The following is a 24,660-nucleotide window of genomic DNA, read 5'->3' on the forward strand; positions in this document are numbered from 1 at the left end:
AATGAAGTAAAATTGTATAGTGGTAGTCTTGAGGAGGACAAGACTCTGGGTTGAAGTATAGATAACTAGACAAAGAGAAGGAGAGAAGGGAAAAGTAGAAGATAATTGCAAAAGATAGATGCTGAAAAATGCAGAAGCATGCAGGAGGGAGGGACTGGGTACTGCTTAGTGCTAGGTAAGAGATATGACTTCACTTCATTGGTGACCATGGAGAACAGTCTTGAAGTCAAAGGAAATCCAAGAAATTAGATCCAATGAACTCTCTCTTTGTCATGTACAAAACAGGGACATCAGCTGGTATAGAGAAGGAGAACTGGAGTAAAATATTTGAGAATTGGTACTGAGTGGGTGCCAAGTTGGGAGCATATGGGGGGACCCAGCTGAGGCAGAAACCCACATTTGCAACTGAGCTAATCAGCACAATGATATGATTTTTCACAGGACCGTCTGGAAATTTGAAAAGAGAAGCTAAGTAAACAGAGTGTTAGATGAATCTAGTATTGAGAATTGGCAGGATTAGTGACGATGTAAGGTAGGAATTTGAGGGCATGGAAAGTGGAATGAAAATGAATGACCAAAAGCTGGTGAAGAGAGAAGGAAAGCCAGAGGGAGGAAGAGAGCGACAGATGGAGAACACGGCCAAGACTGGAAGGACAGAAGGCTCTGCCAGGTAGGAAAATAGATTTAGTGAGAGCAGAGAGGCTGAAAGGCCATATGATTCTTCCCCAAAAGTGTTGTTTGCAAAGCAATTTTCTAGTCCTAGAGTCCTCTTAAAAATTATTTGTTTATTTATCTTTGCCAGCGATGCCGTTTTATTTAACTCTTTCTAAATAATTTGCACATGTTAGTCTTCTGTCAATGATTTGATGATTCCTAGGAGAGGAAGTCCAGAGTTCTGAGAAGCATGAGCTGAGATCCCCTACACTGGAAGAAGAGTTGGTGAGCCCAAGGGAGCTGCAACTGCCCAGAACATCTGTCCTGTCTTCGGGGATATTCTGAAGGCCAAAATGGAAGGCCTGTGGCATCAGGCCTCACTGCTAAGTGGCTAGATAGGCCCCGCCCCTAGAGTGCTTCCTAGTGTCAAAGGTCAGGTAGACCATGGAAAAATACCTACTTAGCTAGAAGCCAAGAAAGTACAATTTTGCAGAAGGCATGCACTTCTTTGTAACTTTTCCACCACTTCAAGAGGGGAGCACAGTGTGTTTACTTTTTTTTTATCATAACAAAAGTTGGATATTCCTGTCTTTTATAGTAGAATCTCTTCTAAGCCAGGAGAAATCAGAGTTAAGTAAAAGTGGAGGAGAACCACAATAATCAAAAAGTAAGTGAAGAACTGGATTTTTTTTAAAAATCCAGATCCCGGACGAGAACAGTGCAGTCTTCTGCCCCCGAGCCTGGGTGTTCCTTCCCGGAGCCCCTTGGAGGGAAGCGGGTTGAGCTTTCCTCCCCGCCCCGACCAGGGCTACGGCAGCCGAAGACCTCCAGGACCAGCCACCACCATGCTGAGACCACTCTCCGCACACATGAAGGTACTGGCAGAGGGACAAAGCCACGCGGGTTCCGGGGCCGAGACCTCCAAGCCTACTCGAATTGGAGTCGAGCATCTTCCACCCAGATCCTCCAAATTCCAGTAGGCAGGGGTCACACCCACCACCTGGCCCCCTGGCGCCGTGTAATCCCATCAGCGGCCAAGACTCAGAGACTATAAAATCCAGATCCTGGACGAGAACAGTGCAGTCTTCTGCCCCCGCGCCTGGGTGTTCCTTCCCGGAGCCCCTTGGAGGGGAGCGGGTTGAGCTTTCCTCCCCGCCCCGACCAGGGCTCTGGCAGCCGAAGATCTCCAGGACCAGCCACCACCATGCTGAGACCACTCTCCGCACACATGAAGGTACTGGCAGAGGGACAAAGCCACGCGGGTTCTGGGGCCGAGACCTCCAAGCCTACTCGAATTGGAGTCGAGCATCTTCCACCCAGATCCTCCAAATTCCAGTAGGCAGGGGTCACACCCACCACCTGGCCCCCTGGCGCCGTGTAATCCCATCAGCGGCCAAGACTCAGAGACTATAAAATACAGATCCCGGACGAGAACAGTGCAGTCTTCTGCCCCCGCGCCTGGATGTTCCTTCCCGGAGCCCCTTGGAGGGGAGCGGGTTGAGCTTTCCTCCCCGCCCCGACCAGGGCTCCGGCAGCCGAAGACCTCCAGGACCAGCCACCACCATGCTGAGACCACTCTCCGCACACATGAAGGTACTGGCAGAGGGACAAAGCCACGCGGGTTCCGGGGCCGAGATCTCCAAGCCTACTCGGATTGGAGTCGAGCATCCTCCACCCAGATCCTCCAAATTCCAGTAGGCGGGGGTCACACCCACCACCTGGCCCCCTGGCGCCATGTAATCCCATCAGCGGCCAAGACTCAGAGACTATAAAATACAGATCCCGGAACCGCGCGGACGCATTTGCGTCCGCGCAACATCTTATCAAAGCTTTTTTTTATGACATCTTATTGTCTCATTACTACTTTGGACAAACTTTCAGGCTATCGAATGTAGCCTGCCCACAGGGCAGAGTCTGGCAAACTCCCCGTGGCGTACCAAATATGCCAAATACCAGTAACAATGATGGGTCTCATTCTCCTAAATAGCCTTGAATATAATCTCAGGGCCAGGATGAAAGAGACGTTACTGGGGCCTGCTCGAGGCAATCGACGAATAACAGGATGATGAAATGAAAATGAAATGAAATTGAAGAACTGGAAAAGAAGAGTAGTTCTTTGATATTTCCAGGGACTGTGTATGGACTTCCTGCAACAGGGTGGAGATTCAGAACATCACATGAGAGGAGCTCATCTGGAAAGGTTCTAGGCCAGATGGAGAAGGAGGAAGAGTGATGAGGGCCTGCTGCTGGGAGGCAGGGAGCAGAAGATAGAGACCAAGCATGGTACCTCACTCCGGCTGGCTCTAGATCTGAGTGGATCTTGCTGGCTCTGCATCCACCTGCCCTACCTCCGTGAGAGGAGTCTGTCTGTGTCTGGGAGCTGGGTTCAATGAGATGAGACCCTATCACTGTTCTATTAAGGTTTATTTTCAGGAAATTTGGAATTTCAGCTTGTTAAAAGGCATCAAGCAAAGACAGATATGACATAGTATCCCAAAGCCCCTGATTTCTAATCTGTGTATTTTAAGCATATCACATTAAACATTTAGGTATATAAAAAAATCCATGATTTAGAAGTTTACTAACATTAAATATATGGGGTATATTTAGACTATTATAAATATCTGTAGGTCAGAATAAAAAGTGTTCCAATATAGCCACTTGATTTTCATGTGCATATGAAATATATACAGTCACACTTGAATTATTTTTCAGTAAATGACTTCATCTTTGATTCCTTGTTTAGTAGCTCTAAGAATAAAGGGACAGAAAGTGAGCACATACACTGGGGCAGACAACATGACTGACCCACTAGTGCTTAAAATTCCCCTGGGAAGTCGAGAATGGATGATGGCCACCATGCTGAGGAGGTCAGGCCCCAAACATGCAGACCCTGGTCATTGCAACAACAAGAACAAAGGAGAAGAAAAAGAGGGAAAACATGAACCCAGAAAAAAAATAACCAACTAAGATACTATACCTCATCTGACGACTTCAGAAATGCCACAAAAGTTTGCAGTACTTTTGACCTGAAACTGATGATCTGGCTGAGTGTGTTTAATTCTTGCTCCTGCTGGTTAACTTTAGAAGAAAGTGATGCCACTTCATCAAGTTCAAATTCATTTTTTTCTTTCATGAGTTTGGAAGCTGCTTCTAATTCATGTGATGCCTCCTATAAAAGCAAAGCACAGAGGGTCAGAAGCTGACAGGGGAATCATGAACAATTCACATTTCATTAACTTCTCTACAACCATATGTTACAATTACTAATTGAACTTGTATCTAGTCTCTTCTCAACAAAAGATGTAACTTTTGAAAGATGTAAAATTTGAAAAGACACCTAAGAATAAAAATCATCTCAAATATGTATTTCACTATCAGCTACACTTCTTATTTAGAGCATTTTATTTTTCAGAACTAGAAGTAAGATTTCTTGGTATGGAAGGCTATAAAACGAAATTACAAAAGTGCTTTAAAATTTTAAATAAAATGATGATAAGTGAGAAGTGCTTATAAAATTTAACAATAGCTATAGAAAAATTTTAAATGTATTGTGTTACATAAGAGATGGCAAGTTTATAAAAATGACATATTTATTTTTAAATTTAAGAAATAGGACATAATTATGCAGTCACTTAAATCTATAAGCAGGTCTTTCAAACAAGAATGACATACACGTTACATATTACGTCTAACTAAGTAGCCTACACAGACAATATACTTAACTGCTTAAGGTAATTACCCATTGTTTCTTTTTGTCTATATTTTTTGGCACAGAATCCACTGATTAAATGGATGAGTACATATTGTAAGATCACATATACATTTGTTATCGAAAGAATTATGTTGAATTTCATCTAAGAACAAGCTAAGAATCAAGCAAAAATGAAATAGAAAATCTTTGCTTGCAGCAAAGAGAGATTTTTTTCACTTTCCTAGTACTTAATATGCCTCTCAAGTACTCCTTTTAATGAAGGTAATTTTAATTTATAAGTGCTGCTTCCAGAAAACATTCTGGGAAAAAGTAAGTCATAAAGTTTCTCCTATACAATTTCATTCTTCCTTCAAAAAGTTTAAAAATAAAAACATTGAGGTTTTTTTATAAGTACTTTACCCTACACATTTCAATTCATAATTTTAAAGAACACTTAAAAATAACAGCTCATCTGTGAGTTTAGGATATGTCACTGTAGAATGTTCTGGAAAGATGCATGACTTAGCAAGGAGCAAGGTCATTTGCTATTGAGCAAGACTGGAGAGGGTACTCAACCCAGCTCCCCAATACCTGCTGGGGCAGGAGGAACCCCAGGGCAGATCTGGAAGTGCTGGTAGGGGTATTTGAACCCAAATCCATGAGAAATGAGTAAGAGGGAACTACAGCAGGTGCCAAGGAAAGGTGAGATAATTTCTGTATCTGTAGAGAGTTCAAACTAAACTGTGGATTTGGTAGTTTGGTTTTTTGTTTGTTAATTTTGCTTTTCCTTCTGAAATCTTACATTCATTCATATTGTTGATGATAGTATTTTTTTTATCATTTTCTCAAGGAGAATAAAACAATAGTCTTAGAAGTATTCCTTCTCTCTCCTCTGACGCTCCAAAACATAGTTACTAATCTTCTGGGGAAGGTAAAGGATTCAAATGAATGTATGTATAAGACCAACCTGGAGTGCTAATTCTCAAGTGAGTTCAAGCAACCTACTGAATGTACATATAAATAATCATACTAGATATACTGATTATTCAAAGTTTTAAAAACTCATTATCTGTCACAATACTGTTTTAAAATTCCAACACTCAAAGAACCTAAAATCAAGTTTCATAGTTATGGAATATAAAGAAACAAAATAAAATTTACTAAATCATATCCATAATGATAAATCTTATTTACCTTGGCTTGTATATCTAATTCCAGATATGTACTCAAAATCTTCTCTGATTCAGGAAGGTTGGAATCAATATCCATTGCATTAGAAAGTAGTGGGTTGAATTTCTGAATTAACATTTCCACCTTCAGAAATAAATAAACTTGCAGTCTTAATAATATGTATTTGCACATGTGCACATGTATGTATAAAGGAGCCAAGCATTATTCTTCAGAATATTATTATACATATCAACCACTTGTCAAATTAATTTTAAAAATATACTTAAATATTTCAAAATTTCATACTTGAATAATACACTTCATAAAAGATCATATACCCACCACTGGGCCACCAATTGAGGGTATATACACAAGAATACTTTATTAGTAGCAATGAGATATATGCAATCTTTCATATTTTCTAAGAATTTACTGTTACTGGTGAGGATAATATAATTGCTAACATATCATCAGAGTAGAATTTATATCATTAATTAAATCACAGTTATAAGTGGAATAGAACCCAATAATAGGCACATTTTGACAAGGTTCAAAGCATTAGATCATCCTGGTTTTCATACTTAAGGCTGAGGGGCTCTGGTGCAGAATCAAACTCTATACATGTCACGATAAGACATAAGTATGCACTTAGGCCCTTTTATGATAAAGGTGGTAGGATAATTTGCTATTCATTTACATGGATCAATGAATTAATATTTTAAAAGATTCCATTTCATTAAAGTTAATTCCTTATCCCATTTTACTAACCAGAGTTCATACTTCCCCCAGTTGCTTCTGAGATAGATGCAAGATCCAGCAACAGTTGTCTGAGTTCCTACAGAGTTTTCCACTGCTACCAAATTAGCTTCATTTCCAGTTCTAGGGAATGCAGCACCACAGCTGATGCCACATTTAGAATCTCCCTGTACCCAGACGTCAGAATAAGGCTCAATTCCCAAGCTGGGGGGGTCAATGGTAGGTTACAATTTAGAAAGAGACGTCTAGATTTATTGTTCTCTCCTGTGAAATTTCAAGTTTTCAAACTGGTATAAATCAGGGATGAGCCCATTTGATCAGATGAAAACATCATTAAAAATTTAAGACCCAGTCTGTGAAACAAGGTACATTAGCATCCATACCATTGAGATATTACTAGTTCTGTTACATACTGTATTTACAAACCAGAAGAGTTTGGCTTGGTTAAATAGACAAGTTTAGTTTAATTAATGACTAATTTAATTCCTTTTTGAAAAATAGAAAATGAGCTCCTCCAATACCTAGTCATTATTTTCACTATGCAAAGAGGAGTCTCACATCTCTTCTCTTTTTTAGAAGGACCTTTACTTCTGACCCACTACAATAAGTAAATATACAGTTAGGTCCAAAACAAGGATTCTTTTGTTCAAGGTTTGGGGTAGCAAGAGAATTACATATCTAATTTTGGTGTCCTGGAACCAAAATGTTCAAGGAGCTATTATCATCCCATCCAGTTATAAACACTAGTATGGAGCATGAAAAACTCAAGGAGATTCCTATCCTTCTATCAGGTCCAGAGACAGCAAATGCCATACTATCTACTTAAGTTCAAACAAAACAGAATCCAAATGAGTTCATTGTAAGTAGCATATTAAGGAGGAAACAAACATTGTATGATCTACCTTCCCTACATAGCCCTCCACTGAGGCTATTAATTTCTGTTTCTTTAGAGCCAATTCCTTGTGTGCTGAGCACTGTTGAGTCAGATGATCCACTTGTCTCTGAATGCATCTCATCATCTCGTGGACACCGGTCACCCGGAAGCTGAACAAAACAAGCCAGCTGTTAATTCACTCTACCTCATAAAGAAGCCCCCAAGGAAAGGAGACATTTTAAAATGAAGGTGCCCATTCCTGATAGGCCCAGTTTGATACCAAGTGATCAACTTTAACCTAAAGCTTTCAGCTTTAGGTTAACAGAAGTTAAGTAACAATAGCCCTGGTGTAACAGAGAGAAAAAACAAATTATTTTTCTTTGTTTAAGTCAGTCAGTCCTGCAGCAGAAAAAAGGTTATAGGTTTTTCAACCAGATCTATTTTTCTCTGAAGGTTTACTTATTAATATTTATCTAAGGTATTTTGAGAATCTTATAGCCTCAAAAACACACAGAAAAACATAAGTAAAGGAAATTATATTAACTAAACCATATCCATAATGATTTGGCACTATTGTGGCAACATGGGAAGATGCTGTCATTGATAACATTGATGAAGAATACGATTGGCTGGTTCAGTACTTCCATGATTGTGCAAGGAATGCTGAGAGATAGCCACAAAAAGACGCCTGTCTTCAAAACTCTCGAGCTCATTTGCCAACGCGGCTTGGCGCAAGCCTCAGGCAACCCCAAGCGAATGTCCAAGCTCGCAAAGCAGTGCAGAGAAGCGATCAAGGAAGACCTCAAAGAGAGAAGAGCAGAAGAGCTGGCAGATGCGGCAGAAGCCGGAAAAAGCATTCGCAATGCCCACCTGTCCTTTGCCAACTACAAGACCAAGATGATTGCCCTCCGACGTCCTGATGGATCTATCACATCTTCCAGAAGGGGAATAGAGAAGATTATCCATGACTTCTACTCGGATTTCTTTGATAGCCACGTCCACTTGCCCACATACCTAATTCCGCAGGATGGATATGTCGTTCCCAACGTTCTCCCTTCCAAAATCTGACACGCCATTTTGTCGGTAAAAAAATGAACAGCACCTGGCCCAGACAAGGTCAGACCCAAACACCTGAAGAACCTGCCGTCAGTACTCATCAATTCACTGGCTCAGCTCTTCACGTGCTACCTGTCTGAATGCAAGGTTCCATCCCAATGGAAAACCAGCAGGACGGTGCTACTGTACAAGAAGGGAGACATCCACAACATTGGCAACTATTGGCCCATCTGTCTGTTGTCTGTCGTCTACAAGCTATTCACTTGAGTCATCCTGAATAGGATTGGCAGAACACTAGATGAAGGACAACCATGAGAGCAAGCTGGGTTCTGAAAAGGATTCAGCATAATCGACAATATCCACATGATAACCAAGCTCATTGAGGTTTCCTGGGAGTTCAAGATGCTGCTCTGTCTAATGTTCATTGATTTAAAGAAGGCCTTTCATTATATTGAGATGGAAGAGGTCATCAAAGCCCTAGCCAATCAAGGCATTCAAATTCAATACATCAGGATCCTCCGTGAGCTGTATTATGCATTCACTACCAGGATCTCACCATTCTACAAGGACGTGTTCTTCCATGTCAAGAGAGGGGTTCAGCAGGGTGATACCATTTCACTGAAACTCTTCAGTGCCACGCTCGAGAATGTCATGCAACAACTGGACTGGGAAGGAATGGGAGCGAAGACAGATGGTCGGCAACTACACCACCTCCGTTTCACTGATGACATCGTTCTAATAACACCAAACATTAGCCAAGTGTCACAAATGCTGGCCGACTTCGACTGTGAGTGTTGAAGGGTCGGACTACAGCTGAATCTCACAAAGACAATGTTTATGAGAAACGGTCTCGTTCCTGATGTTCCTTTCACTCTCAATAGAATGAACATCTCCGAATGCAATAGTTATGTGTACCAAGGTCGAGAAGTCAACATGATGAATGACCTGGCACCTGAGTTGTGCAGGAGGAAGAGAGCGGCTTGGAATTCCTTCAAGAGCGGCGAAGAAATAGCTAAGAGGATGAAGAACCTCAGGCTCTGGGCACATCACTTCGATTCCACTGTTCTTCCTGCATTAACATATGCCTCAGAGATCTGGGCCTTACCAAAGCTGGGTGAGAAAGCTATTCGGGTCTCCTAAAGAGGAATCAAAAGAGCTATGCTTGGAATATCATGCTTTACTCAAGTGAGAAAAAATCCGGAGTTCTGACCTACATTGACGATCAAGAATCAGGAACACTGTCTCGTTTGCCAAGGTGTCGAAAATCAGATGGGCTGGACAAGTAATGAGATTTGGAGACAACCACTGGACTACAGCTGTTACTGACTGTATTCCACAGGATGTCAAAAGATCATGTGGCTGCCCACCTATGAGATGGTCAGACTTCTTCGTCAAGACCCTGAATGATCGGTTTGAGGCTCTTCGTGTTCCTAGAACGAGCAGACGCCGTTGGGCTACACTAACACGCGACAGGGACAAATGGAGGTGTTATTGGTACCTGCTCAAGCAAATAGATGAGTAATGGGATGTCAAGTGATTAAGTGATCCATAATGATAAATTTTATTTTATTTTACTTACTTTAGCTTGTATATGTTTGCCAAGAGTTTTCTTCGAGATGCTATTTAAAATTTTTACTCACCTCAAGAAGTTCTTTGAATAAAAATATAGATAAGTAAATTAACAAAATATTTACTAATTCAATGAGGTAAAATATTTGTGTAACACTGAAGTCCTTGTTCTTAATGATTACGAATACTCAAGGCTGCATTCATGAGATGAAAGTTGATTTATCACTAACATTTTCTCACATTTCATATCTGTATAAAATAAACCAAGTTTCCTTTGTCATTTTTTCACTAATTTTGTTTCTCATGAGAAAAAGAAAAGTGACATGAGAACTTGGAAAATGAAAGTGTCTTTAAAGCAACAAATGACAGATTTGTACCCTATGTGCTCCAGTGTAAAGCTACATTAGCATGTTTACTAGCCACCCTTGTAGACCAAGTTCTTCTAGTAAGATAATGTGAATGTTACTCATGAGATGAGTCCTTTTCTTAAAAAAAAGAAAAAAATTCAAGCTATCCTTAGCATAGCTTCTTCTACTATGTAAAAAGTTGAAGTTTTTAATTTCCTGTCAGTCATTGTCTTCAAATACTAATAAAGATGAACAGGATAACTCTTAGATTTAATTATCCAGAGTTTAAAAAGGTCTTGGGCTAAGGTACAGATCTCAGTGATTTTACCTCAAATAATTAATTTATAATTCTGTAAAAATGAATTTAATTAGTAATGAAATGAGAGCATGATCCCAAATGACTGAGAGGTAAGGTAACTTTGAAGTAATGGCAATAGGAGCATCTTGTCAACTTGCTTGGGATTCCAGTGACCTTGGAAATCACTAGTGTCCTAAATAAGTGTCACTGGGGAGGGGGATTCAATCACTGTGAGAAATCTTATTTCTAAAACTTTGGCTTTGTGGCCATACCAAGCAGTGCTCAGGGTTTACTCCTGACTTTACACTCAGGAATTACTCCTAGAAGTACTATGGGGACCCTACTGGATGCTGGGGGTTGAATCCAGGTTGGCAGTGTGCAAGCCAAGCACCCTACCCACTGTACTATTGCTTGACCCTTATTCCTGAAACTTTATGTTCCGTAGACTTAAAACAAGTAATTTTTGCATTTTAATAATTCTGATATGGAGAAGAGCACAATCAAGAAATTTGAAGAGTTTTAGAAGTAATTCTTATGATACTTAAAGCAAAAGTTCTGTAAAAGCAGTAATACTTGCTATATTTTGACTTTGAGCCACTATATGAGGAAAAAAGACAAATCGGTTATTGGGTCTGAAGAGATAGTATAGTTGACTGAGATTTGATCCCAGAACCTCATATGGTTTTCAAGTCCACCTGGAATAATCTTGAGAACAGATTTAGGAGTAAACCCATGGCACTGCCTAATGTGGTCCACCCCTTTCCCCTTAAATAAAGTCAGTTATCCTATTAATACTGGTTCCAAGTCTTTTGTAGAAAATTCAAATCTTGAATAATAAATATAAGTAAACACTAGGTCAATAATAACTGTGGAAAGAAGGTGCAAAAACAAAGATTTGGGGCTTAAAATGAATTTTAAAAAACCACTGACTAATTACAGTTATTAAGCACTTAAGACATTGTTTTTGTTTTAAGCAGTATTTTCTAATTCCCAAACATTTGGGAATATTTGGTATCTCCATTTTTTCTGACAGCAATGTGAGGACCAGAAAATTCAGTAACTTGCCCTAGTCACAATTATTAAATGGCATAAAGGGGATTGCACCTGCTTATCTGATCTCAGAATTGACATTCTTTGCAACCTTATATTACTTCTTCTTGGTATGCAACAGAAATGGTAGTATTTTTCCCTTAAAATTTGACTTCTTTTGAAATTTAGTATTGATGGAGACAGGATTGCTTAGGTGGCAAGTTCTTGAAACTGCCTCACTTCTTTAGGTAACGGACTTTACAGTTTGCAAAATGACCACTAGAGGGACTCAGTACCTTCTTCAAAATTCATGTTATGATGGTCCTCCAATAAAAAGGAGAAATGTGGAAATAAAACCAAATCAAGCATTCATTCTATAAAAAATATTGATCTGTCATAATTTGTGCTTTTAATTTAGCTGAATCACAGCCAAAACAAAAAGGATAGCTCTATTTCTTTGTCTCTCTGTGTCTGTCTCTGTTTTATTTATTTTATTTTCTCTTTCAAAGACCGAAAAATGAGATTCAATGGACATCCTATTCATCCGTCCGTAGATTCCCTGCGGTACTGGGAACATAAATCTGAAAATAGTAGATTGATTTATCTCTTCAAGTTTCATAAAATACTTTTTTATCGATAGTTAATAAAAGAAAAAGATGTTTGAAGAACAAGAACATATACAGATGGTTACTGTGTGAAAAATACCACTACATTGCTACTAACAGTTTCCAATAGTTTTTAAACAACGAAGACTTTTCCCTTTTTCTCTTATGAAAGTTGCAAGCTATTCAGAGACTGCAACTCTCTTATTTTAGCATTATGGTTCGTTCTGATATCTCCTTGCCCTGTCTAAAGCCTAGGGGAACAGATTGAACAGCCTTCTCCACTGTTCACACTATCCTTTCTTGTGCCTTTTGCCATTTCCTTGCTATGAGGAAATTTTCTTATATCTCGCTTACCCTGGTTGACTCCTGATTTCTTCGGTATATATCCTCAATAATGTCATTTATAAGCAATCGAGCATCAACCCAACTCTTTCCGTGATTTCTGATTGAAATATATCTGCCACAAATTCTAACCCTTATGCTGTGCCCTTACCTCTGCATCCCTTCTTAGTAAAAACCATACTGCAGGTGACAGCGTTCACCTCTCCATCATCTTCTTTCATACACTGATCACTTCATTTATGTGTATCCCTTCTGCACTGATTCTAGACTTTTGAACACTCTAAAATAGGTATAGCATATATATTGGCAATTTTCTCAGAACCTGAAAATCAGACGGTTTGATCAAAGGGAAAATATTACTTCTGTCTACCAGAAATTTTTACATGAACTGAAAATAAATTAACAGGAGTCCAGCAGTCACCAAGGAATGAATCTTATTATTTCATAGTCCTATGATATGAATGGTGGGACAATAATGGAGAATAAGTAATAGGAACTTGACTACACTTGGTGTCCTGTCATTTTGTTCTGATTTTAAAATCACAGTTTGTTTCTTGGGGGAAGAGGTACTAAATCTGGGGCTCTATGACTGACATAAGAACGACTGATTTATCTTTGGACTTTATCTCTATATAAGAATGGATTAGAAGGTGTCTTTCTGCAGTGCAAGCATGAAGTACACTAGATTATTCCTGATGGTGATTTTGACTTTTCCAAGCATCACAGAAACTCAAAAATGACAGGCTATAAAATCTTCTTCAGATATTTGTTAAAGCTCCATCATAGAAGCATTTTCTCTTTTATTTAAACAGCAGAAAGGCGAAGAGGACAGAAAATGATTTTATCCTCCCCAAAGAGTAAAGACATTGACTTCTGGCTAAAAAAATAGACTGTTCTCTTTACTGTATGAAAGCAGTTGCCTTCTCTTTGCATCTGTTGTAAATTGGGAATGGGGGAGGGGAACAAATCCCGTTGTTAATGTGGTCTAATGATTCTTTCCAGAGAACGGCAAGTTGCTTTTAAACCTTTCATAAATTACTATTGGCAGCCCATCTGGATTAGGAGCTGAAGCAGATGGTAAGCACTTGACAGCTTACTCTATCTCATCAGAAAGAATCAGCTGATCACGTGGTTTTTGGGTGTGTATGTGTGTGTGTTTTTCTTTTTGTCTATGGACGAATTATAGTTAGAAAATGAATAAGATGCTCTTATCTTTAGCACACTATTTCTTTTGAGCAGAACCCACAGACGTTCTTTATGTTGGAGAATATTGTGGGCACCTTATAATCTACATTCTGACTTTTAAAAGGTAATGTTGGTATTGTAGAATAAAAATGCTTATTTTTACAATTTTTTTCTGACATATGTTATAAACACTGATAATTCCTTCTCCCTCACCATACACACAATCTTTGATATGCACAAAACAACAAAGAAATAGAGGAATAAGTTGGGCCAAACGTATAGGGCTCACGGATTCTGGCCCATATGCAAGCAAAGAAGGCCACACATTGTATTTCTGTCAGATTAGAGAGTAAAGCATGTTCTACATGAAAAGGAGCCATAACTAAGATTCCATCACCTCATCCAAGTAACAGGAATGGTTATTCCTCCATGTAAAAGGAGTTTAATAAAACACTATAATCAACTTTGACTGGAGTGAAGGAGCCAGACACACAGGCCATGAGCCACAATCCCCATCCAGGTTCCTGGCTGCAGCTCTGAGGACAACACGTCCTGTTCACACAACAGGAGCTCGGTTCTGGAAGAGAGACCTTGTGGTTTCAGGTGGAAGTCTTCAAAACTGCTAAGAAGGAAAGAGTTAAAATGGAAAAAAAATAAATCAAAAAGGAAATAACAAATCCAAGAACAGACTACTGTAGATGAGAGTACAATACAAAATTCCAAAACACCTCAGGAAAATAAACCCTAAAATAAGGTACTCAGGGGTGGAGTTATAGTAGAGCAGGTTGGGTGCTTGCCTTGCACACGGTTGACCCAGGTTGGGTCCCTGACATACATGTAGTCCCCTGAGACCTATCAGTTGAGGCTCCTGAGCACAGAGCCAGAAGTAAGCCCTGAGCACTGCCAGATATGGCATCCACCTCTAAAAAAGAAGTAATCATACATGTAAGATTAAAAATAGACACGATGATACAAAGTAGACAATTGAGATAGGATGAAGTTTATTAGATGAAATTATTCTAAGGGGTAGGATAAAAATCAGGACAGTCTTCTATATAGAGATAGAAACTGAGACAACAGTGAAGCAAGTTTACCTGTAAACTCTAAGTTAATTTTCACAAACAGGAAAAGACATGTGAATATTTCATAGGTGGCTTGCTTTTGCTGGGCCTTGCATGCTGAATTGATAGCTGTACTAGGGAACAAAGGAGGGGCTTATATTTGTTCAAATTGTGGAAAACTTCATACTTTCATCTTGAACTTGTTTCATCACCTCACCACAGTTCCTTGGGCTTAATAAATGTAGAATAGGGGTCTGAGTACAGCGGGTAGGGCATTTGCCTTACACATGACTGATCTGAATTCGATCCCTAGCACCTTATGTGGTCCTCCAGGAGCACCGTCAGGAGTCACCCCTCAAAGCAGTACCGGGGGTAAGGCCTGAGCACTGCTAGGTATGTTCAAAAAAGAAAAAAAAAAGCAAAAAATAAAAACCAGACAAAATAAATGAATAAGTAAGTGCAGAATATTTAGACTTAGCAGCAGGCTTCCCTTGGTCTACAATGAATTTATTCACAAGTTTCAGTCCAAGCAGGACCTAGGAAGAGGTGAGAAGGGTATGAAGTTAGGAGCTTTCAACTTCACTGAAATTCTAAGTCCGAGCATTATTACATACTGTCATAGGTAACATGATAATGTATGTCCTAACTTGGTTTTTAAAATTTGGGTGTATGTATACTGTACAGCAGATATACTACTATAAAAACATAATAAATATTTAACAGTGACTCAGAATCATCACCCAATTATAGAGAAGAGATGAAAAACATAAGGAAATATAAATAATGATTATTATTTTCTGTGGCTGCTCCAACTTCAAAGGTAGTTGATAACAGCATAAAGCACCAGTGTGGACTTGTTCCAAATAAGGTAATAATTACATAAGAATTATGACAGAAGTCTTAGAATTACTAGGAAGTTTTATTTCAGATCAATGTGAAGTTCTAAAATCCTGTTTTTTTGTTTTTTGTTTTATTTTTACTAATAGAAAAACACATCACTCTGAAATTCATACTAGTCCCAATATTCATCCTGTTTTAAATTAATTTAAGATAAACAATTACCTGCTTCTTTTATATTAAATCTTTCTTAGCAAAAATGAGTTTATACAGATGACATTGTTTTAACTTGAAACAGTATGTGCCTAAGCATTTTATTTTTAAAACTTTTTATAGAAGATTTTTAAATGATTAATTATTATTTGGCATATTCCAGGTTAACAAGTGCTACCACCTCAGTTAAAAAAAGAATGCCTTTAAAAAATAAATATTTCCATTTTACAGATGAGTAAACTGAGACTCAGATAAGTTAATTTAAAAGGCCACGGTAGTGTTCTGTTTTGAGAATGCAAGAAATAAACCCCTTTGGCATTATGACTTAATTTCCAACCCATGCCAGTTTTCAAATATTTGATTATAAAAAACATTAGCACTTTGTATCTTAGTTGTGTCCGCCAAAGCATTCATAAATTTTGGAAGCCATGTGGCATGAGCCTGAGAGAAATTTATGCTTCTTCTATTGCCACTATTATAAAACTCCCCTACATGCCATCAAAGGCTGAGAATTAAAAACTTCTCTATTATTTTCCATAGATGGTGATCAAATTATTAAACGGATGAAATATTAGAGGAATAAGGGGAGAAAATTCTTAGTGACATGTATAGAATTGAAATCAGTAGCTCTCTGCTTCCCTAGTTTATAACTGAGATCCTAATGCATTTGATTGTCTTTTTAAGGGATTTCTATGCTTTTGTGTGGGGTGAGGGGTGCGAGAGGAGTGCAAGACGGGGAGCACATTAGGCTCTGCACTCAGGAATCTCTTTTGGTGGGGCTCGTGGGACCATGTGGAGTGCTGAGGATGGAACCTGGGTCAGCTGCTTGCAATGCAAGCACCCCACCTACTTACTGGCTGATCTCTCTACTTCCCAGATTTCTATTCATGTGTACCTTCTAAATCAAAATTGTCCTTTGCCAAGTAACAATTTCACTTTACCTTTAGCTTTTCTTGAAAAAGGAAAATAATGTTGATTTGTAAATGCTGTGAAAATACTGCAAAATCTCAGGGCAACCAACTAACTTGGAACTAATGTGAAAACTGAAATATCTAACATGTTGGCAGAAACTAAACAGCTGATTACTTTTAATCCAATTACCTAATCACTGAATCTATCTTCTTGAAATGGTCATGAACTGGTACTTGTATTGAGTCTAAAGAACAGAAATACCAATTTTAAATATACCACTTTAAAAAAATTAATACAGAAGTAAAAATCAAGATTGGAAGCAGCAAAAGAGGCAAAAAAGAATGAGACTAGCTAAGCCAACAAACATAACTCCCACAAAATGATGGCTAATAAAGGTCACTAAAGCTAAAAAGAGAACACAATATAAAATAAAAGTATATCATCTATGTTTAAGAATAGAAATAAAATAGTATTGATTAGAATAGACAGGATAAAGTGAGCAATATAAATTGTGACCAGCTCTCCCTTTCCACAAGCTAAGCAGCAAAGGTGAACAGAGAACTTCAGCCTTCACCAAGAAGCAAGAACTAGACTATTTGCTGTCGTGTCTTAAATGGCTAGAAAATAAATAGGCTTGATATAGGAAATAATGTTTCTCAGAAATGGAATAAGAGCACAAGACAGATACTGTTGACAGAAGGGTAACAGATAAGATGGGTGAGCCTTACAGTAGCACCCGAATACTGGAAGCTCATTTCAAATAAAAGCTTGGGGTGGTAGAATCCAAACAGAGCCCTATGACAACTCTTACTGACTTGTCAGAGATCACACTTCCTGTACCTGCATGATTGTGTGAGGTACGGGGTCCAAAGAACGTAGAATTTCTAGATGAGGGTACCAAGACAGATTTCCAGAGACTTGGGGGTAGAGTTTTTGACCACCTGTTTTTCCTTACAATAAAGGAGACTGCCCATGATCTGAGAAAGCACAGGCAAGAAGTTGGACCAGAAAACTAGTATCGTCAGGAGCTTTGAGACCTCTGAGACCCCGTTGCTCCCCTGACAAGAAATCACTGCACAACTAAAACTCGAAGTCTCACCAGTTAAATCATTCAATAATGACTCTAATCTGACAGCCGCACATGCTAGGAGAAAAGAAAGCTCAAATAGAGAAGGGAGCACCAAATAAAGGGTGTTGGGAGGTTCCTCTCAGGATGGGAAATAGCTGATGAGAGTAGACTATAGTCTGAACAAGATTGCCACTCAGTGTCTCTTTTGCAAACCACAGCACTCAAAAGGAGAGAGATAACAAAAGGGAATGCCCTGCCACAGTGGTAGGGTGGGATGGGGGGAAGGCGGGTGGGAGGGATACTGGGACTGGTGGTGGTAGAGAATGGGCACTGGTGGAGGGATGGGTATTCGATCATTGTATAACTGAAACCCAAGCACAAAAATTTGTAAGTCTACAACTGTACTTCATGGTGTTTCACTAATAAAAATTTAAGGAAAAAAAATGACTCTAATCCATGTCCAACATGTATTATAAGTTCACACACAAAAGTATCTGAGCCACTGAATAGATCAGCTTCTAACTAACTCATTTAAGCTTTTAGATCTAGAAAATAGAACTTTTAGCCAGGGATAGGGGAAAGATCTTTCATACCCACACTTTGAGGTCAGATATGGAAATTCTGAGGCCTGTAGAGACAGTGGGCTCATTACTACTTTATTCATAGCTTAGAACCAAAGTCACGGTCATGGTCCTCCCGTTGTTCATCAATTTGCTCGAGCGGGCCCAGTAACGTCTCCATCGTGAGACTTGTTGTTACTGTGGTTCGCATATTGAATACGTCATGCATAGTTTGCCAGGCTCTGCCGTGCAGGCGAGATACTCTTGATAGCTTGCCGGGCTCTCCGAGAGGGGCGAAGGAATCGAACCCGGCTCGGCCAGACCGGCTGCACACAAGGCAAATGCCCTACCACTGTGCTATTTCTCCAGAAACTTAATTGATACAGTTACTATTGTTAGTTTTTTTAAAAGGGGAAAATCATTTGCTTGTCTTAGAGTCTCAAATTTTTGACTCTTGAAAAATACTTTGGCTATATCTGTTCTTGGCTTTGCATTATCTTGTAACATTCATCATTAGTCCTGGTTAAATATGTCTGTTCATATTCAGACAGTCTTCAAGAAAGAAAATTTCCTAATAACAAACAAATCTACCAAATGATATACTTAAACACATGAAAAACAGAACAGAACAAAATTTGAAATATAAATAATACATTTTTAGTATACTCCACTTAAATTTTCTTCAAATTAAATGTCTTTGAGGGGTCAGAATGATAGCACAGCAGGTAGGGCATTTGCCTTGCACGTGGCCGACCTGGGTTCAATCACTGAACCCAGGTTCAATCCAAGCATGGCCAGGAGTAATTCCTGAGTGCAGAGCCTGAGCATTGCTGGGTGTGACCCAAAAAGCAAAAAGAAAAGAAAAAAACAAAACAAAACAAAAAAATAAATGTCTTTGAGATCCAAGGAAATTGTGCATTTAAAAGATAAAAGACTGGTTTAATCATTACACAAACCTTCTTGTTTGTAAAATTGTAACCCTGACCACTGTTTCTTCCTAGCCAATATCTGTTCCACCACATGCTCTGTCATTGTCTTCCAATCCATGTGTCTTTTTGCTGTTCCCATTGCCTTCACTTTTTGTTTTTCAAGATTCTTTTCTCTTTCTATTCTCACTCAACTCTAGGCTTAGAGTCTTACACTCACTGAACATGGTCTTAAAAACAATTCATTCTAGTATACTGGTCAAGAGAATGTAGTCTAGGAACTGTGCATTTAGATTCATATTCTGGCTCCTGACTAACTAACTGGGGATTATTTCTGAGTGACTTAACCTCTCTGTTTCTGTTACTTATCAAGGAGAATATTAGCAGTATGTGCCTTGTAGAGTTGTGAGCATTAGTGAGATAATTCTCCTAAAACTCTGGGCACAGTGCAGGTTCTCAATAAATATGAGTTTATATGATGGTGTTGATGAAAATAGAGATATCTTTCACTTAGGGTATTTTTTTTGATGAGTCAACAAAGTTAAAAGGAATAAAAGATTTTCCCCCCATAAAAGATAAAAGGAACAGGGTGGATTTCAGGCTTGTGCACTGAAACCCGGGAAGAAATCCCTCACCGATGATGAGTGAAAAGCATTGGGAACCAAAACTGTTTTTTCTTTTGTCCTTTCCCTCTCTTTCCTCCAAGACTCATAGGAAGAATATTCCTGTCCTCAGGCTCAGAAGAGGGCCTTGGTCTGGTTGAGCAAAATTCACTGTTAATGAAAATTCAATAAATCCTTTAAACCATGTCATAATACAGCCGAACATCAGAGACAGAATAAGAATACCACCACTTATTTTTTTTTTAACAGGTTGTGGAGATTGTGTAAAACCTTGTTACTCTGAGGAGGAAATAGACTTACTCACCTGCAGGAATCTACTTGGCTGATTAAGTCTCGTCCCTTTTGCAAAGCATCAGCTGTGCAGTCTTTAATTTCTTTATGTAATTCCTCATGCTTTGCTGCCAAGACAGGCAGACTTAAACCCTCTGATTTAAGAAGCTTAAGGTAAGCTTCAACTCTTCCAAGTACATCAAATGCCTGCCAAAGAAAACATATTTTCATCTGCTTTTCTAGTTTAAAATCTACATCACTGTGTGCACAGAAATAGTAGAGATTAAAACAGGCTATTCAATTTATTAGTCTATAATCATAATAAAAAACAAGTCTTAATCTTGGAAAATGGCCATATAATTATAAGGAAACGTGATCATAGTTTTGTTTAAATAGATAAATATCAGCATCATAAAATTACCAAAATAGCTTACATTGACAACAGATCTACACAAGACAGTTATGACGGTATAGAATTTGGACAGCCAGGTTTACTTTTTGCACCTCCCGTAAGATAGAAATATCATGAGTGAGATATTTTAAGAATATTATGTAACCTTTTGTAACCCTAATGTTTCTGTAATATTGTTAAGAGGAAAGTTGATAATAAATTGCACTTTGAAACTAAAATACTATAGAGAAGTACTTAAAAAATTACTAATTTACTTTCGCTTCTTGCATTTCCAAGTATAAGACATTCTGTCTGCTATAAACATGGCATCCATCTCTAGACTATATTAGAATTCAGTTCTGAGGCAGTGCATGGACTAAGGTGAATATAATATTTATTTTCTGATAAGCAAAATAAAATTATGCAGGAAAAAATCATAGCCTTGTAAACCAAGCTAGTTTTGAGATTTTTTTTTATTCCTTTACTTTTTCACTTTATTAACAGATTAACAACCAAGCATAAGAAATTAAGCTTTTGGAGTTAACATAAAGTGGAGACGACTTAATTTTTTTAATCATCAAGTCTTATGGAATTAAAGTGGAAAGGTAAAGACAATGAAAGAGAACTGGAGTAATATGAAGGAAAAAGAGAGAGAACAGAGTGTGAAAATCTTCACAGGTTTCCTAACATCCCATTTCTCAGTGTGTGCCTACAGAGCAAAAAGTTGGGCAAACTGAAGAAATGCTGAAGCTGAGCTATCAGGGAGGTCTTGCCATGTTGTCCTTTGACTCATCTGGGAAAACCACCTTACAGAACATGCCCTATAACCTGGAGAACATCTTATTGCAGTTAGTTTGGCAGTGCCAGAGCCAATTTACCTCGAAGTAACATCTTGCTTAACTGCTATCTTGAAAGAGATGAGTTTGGCAGGGTCCCACCAGGATGGAGTATACAGACCCCACCGAAGACTCATTAGACATGAAAATAGTGGGTCTCCTGAGTGTAATACTGAAACCAGAGAATGATCAGAAGAGAAATACAGTTTAACTCAGCTCTGGTGGAGATGAAACAAAGGCCATATCCCAGCTGCCATCCTAAAGAGGTTTGAAGGCAAAACTGAAATTGGACAAAATTTGAAAGTACAAATGAAGTATCTCAAACACTGCCAATTATTTATGTTGATATTCTGTTCTCACTTCAAAGTTCTCATGTCTCCTAAATCTGTTCCATGTACTAAAAATTTTTTAAATCATTTATGTCATAGATTATTTGAAAGAAATTTATTATTTCATAGGAACTAGCAATAACAAATGCAATTAATAATAACTGATGACACTCCTTCTATATCCTCTGTCTCATTATTGTTTTGAATTCAAGAAATATCCTTGAAAGTCAACTAATATTTTTGAATGTCCGCTGAGTTCAAGATACAGCTTCCCTTACAGCTCTGGACATTGGGAAACCAGGTTTCAGAGCGTTTAAATAATACCCACCAGTAAAACTTCTCTGTGGAAGATTTGTCACTTGCACTGGATTTGTCTGGCCCTGCACTTTTTGCAATGCTTATATGAGAAAGGATTACCATGAAGGCTTCAGAAAGAAGAAGACTGTTTTCCATGAAGCCTAGATTCTAGGTTTGGTCAGTAAGCATCTGCCTTTCCTCACAGGAAAGACAAGCGAAGAAAGTCATGAGATTTCTCATGCCATACAGACGAGAAAGAAAGACGGCATAATCAAAGACACTTTGAATCTGCAACACCTGTCCTTCTCAGAGTCTTTTCCTTCCAAGAAATTGCTGGCAAAGACAAAGGTGTCAATCAGGATGTCACTGACAATGATTTGTATGAACCTATTCTTTCCATCAGATGGATGAAAGCATTGTTTGGTAATTATGTTTTATATTTAAATCTTTTATTGCTTACTTTGAATAAACTGGAGTCGCTTGTTAATCAAGAGTTAGTTTTAAAGTAAGTGCCTATGGCAAAAATCTGGTACAGTCATAGCATGAATTCTCATAAACATGCCTAACATTTAATATATATGTGAACAAGTGCTTAGAGTAAGTGTATATTCAGATTTAAGATTGTGAACGACTAAGAAAAACATAAGGAATAAATCAAGGTAAAGAGCATATACATAGGCATCAGAGCTTTAATATCCTTTTCCAAGTTAATTCTCAAGGTCTGGTCTGAATGGAGAAAGAATAGAGATTCCAAAGTTTACTATCTTTCTTTTTTTTTTTTTTGCCTGCAAGTTTAACTATATTGTTTTATATTAAGCATCAATAGTCTTAATTCCTATCATGTTTATTAGTTTGAGAACTATAGAAGAAAAAAATGGAGATAACTAGAACTGATGCTAAACATGTACAAAGTTTTTAGCAAGTATTTTTTGGCTATAATGTAACCTTTCCTTGATCCAATACATTTTTGAAAAGTCCTAAGATGAATCTGGTCAGCTGCTGACCACCATCCATTCTCTTGTGGCCACAATCAACAGCTGTTCCCTACCCCTCCCATTCTTCTGGGGCGTTGCTCTTTCTATGGAGGTCTTAAATTCTGAAGCCATGTGGATACTAAATGCCTGTGTTATGTGAGTTCACTCCATTCCTGGATTTTATAAATTATAACATGTATTCTTTTTTAATTTTATGAAAATAAATGAAAGAGCTAAACATTTAGTAGGAGAAGGTGGTGATAAAGGACTTAGATGACCCATATCTAAAGCTGAGAGTATCCAAATTTTTTCTCAGAGATATTTCTCAAATATATTAAAATGTTGGAGAAGCATTGACTTATAAATTTTATTCTGGGAACAAGATTAGGGACTGTCCCATAACTTGAGGTGCTCAGGGGCTACTCCTGGCCCTATACTCTGGGTCACTCCCAATGGTGCTTTGAGACCAAGTGGAGCCAGAGGTCAAACATAAATTGTTTTGGGGGTCACATATAATAGAGCTATACAGTAGAAAGAAAGTGAACGATTAAATTTCTTCATTAGCTCTACAAATTACTATATATATGCATACTGTATATGTACATATATACATATATATATATTACTCCAATATATTTACAGAATTCTATTATAGGGAAGGTGGGCTGGATGCTCTATGAGAATATATTCCTCAATTTTAATTCTAATCTAACCCAAATGGAAATAATCTGAGCATGCAGAAATGATTAAATTTCTTGATTTTAAGTGGAACACTCTATCAAGAAGATTCTACTGTCTGTGATACTCTGAATCATATGTAGAGCTCATTTTTCTTATCCCTACGCAGTTTTGCTGAGGAATCCATGTACCAATTCCAGAAATGATTTAAAAGTCATTACTCTTGCTTAATCTACCCCCAAAATAGAACTGAGTGCTTTTTATTTCCCATATGCAAAAGAAACCTGATATACTCAATCCAGCCTAGAAAGAATCTTTTTGTTGCACACATAGTACATAACTGGCTATTTCTGGCAAGAACACTGATATCCACACACAAACATTTTTGCAATTATTTTTGCTTTAGGTTTTCTTTTCACACTAGTACTTTCTTCAAACTATGTCATATTGTGTTCAAATAAAGGTTTATGATTTGATTATCAAAAAAAACACAAGACTATAGATGTAAGCAGAATTCTCCTTTTGAGTTCTAGCTGATTATTTCATATGGAACCCCTCAGTTATTCGGCATATCAAAAGAAGTCAAAAAGTTCATTTTGGCCCTGGTTTGAAATAGACTGAAGAATTACTTGATTTTTGTTCTTTGAGATGTTAATAGAGACTTTTTCATTTTATTTTGGGCCCAAGATTCAAAGCAATCTGCACCAAACTAAATAGAGGTAGTATCAGGCAGATCACATTTTATTCTCTCTTAACTACCTACAAGATTAGTAAATTAAGCAAGAATCCCCTTAGCACAATTCTTTTTTTTTTTTTGTCTTTTTGGGTCACACCCAGAGATGCTCAGGGGTTACTCCTAGCTTTGCACTCAGGAGTTACTCCTGGCAGTGCTTGGGGGACCATATGGGATGCTGAGGATCGAACCCGGGTTGGCCATATGCAAGGCAAACGCCTTACCCGCTATTATCACTCCAGCCCCCCTCAGCACAATTCTTATATCATGCTACTTCAAAGGGATGTTTAATTAGCATTGCTAAATTAGTATTGTTTGCTTCTTGATTAATCTGTAGAGAATTAATGTTTATTGTATAAAAATATATATAAA

The 24,660-nt window shown here is 38.2% G+C and overlaps 1 protein-coding gene across 1 annotated transcript in view; it reads right to left on the reverse strand.

The window, feature by feature from the left end:
* The window catches only part of CCDC141 (coiled-coil domain containing 141), a 206,218-nt gene that overhangs the window by 61,997 nt on the left and 119,561 nt on the right, over window positions 1-24,660 (reverse strand). Inside the window, exons 8-11 of the mRNA XM_056110401.1 lie at window positions 20,085-20,257; window positions 7,177-7,318; window positions 5,543-5,662; window positions 3,635-3,826 (exon numbers count right to left, since the gene is read on the reverse strand). Coding sequence (XP_055966376.1) covers window positions 3,635-3,826; window positions 5,543-5,662; window positions 7,177-7,318; window positions 20,085-20,257 — 627 coding nt within the window. The remainder of the gene's footprint in view (window positions 1-3,634; window positions 3,827-5,542; window positions 5,663-7,176; window positions 7,319-20,084; window positions 20,258-24,660) is intronic.

Source organism: Sorex fumeus, unplaced genomic scaffold, assembly GCF_029834395.1.
Source record: "Sorex fumeus unplaced genomic scaffold, SorFum_2.1 ptg000009l, whole genome shotgun sequence".
Lineage (NCBI taxonomy): Eukaryota > Metazoa > Chordata > Mammalia > Eulipotyphla > Soricidae > Sorex > Sorex fumeus.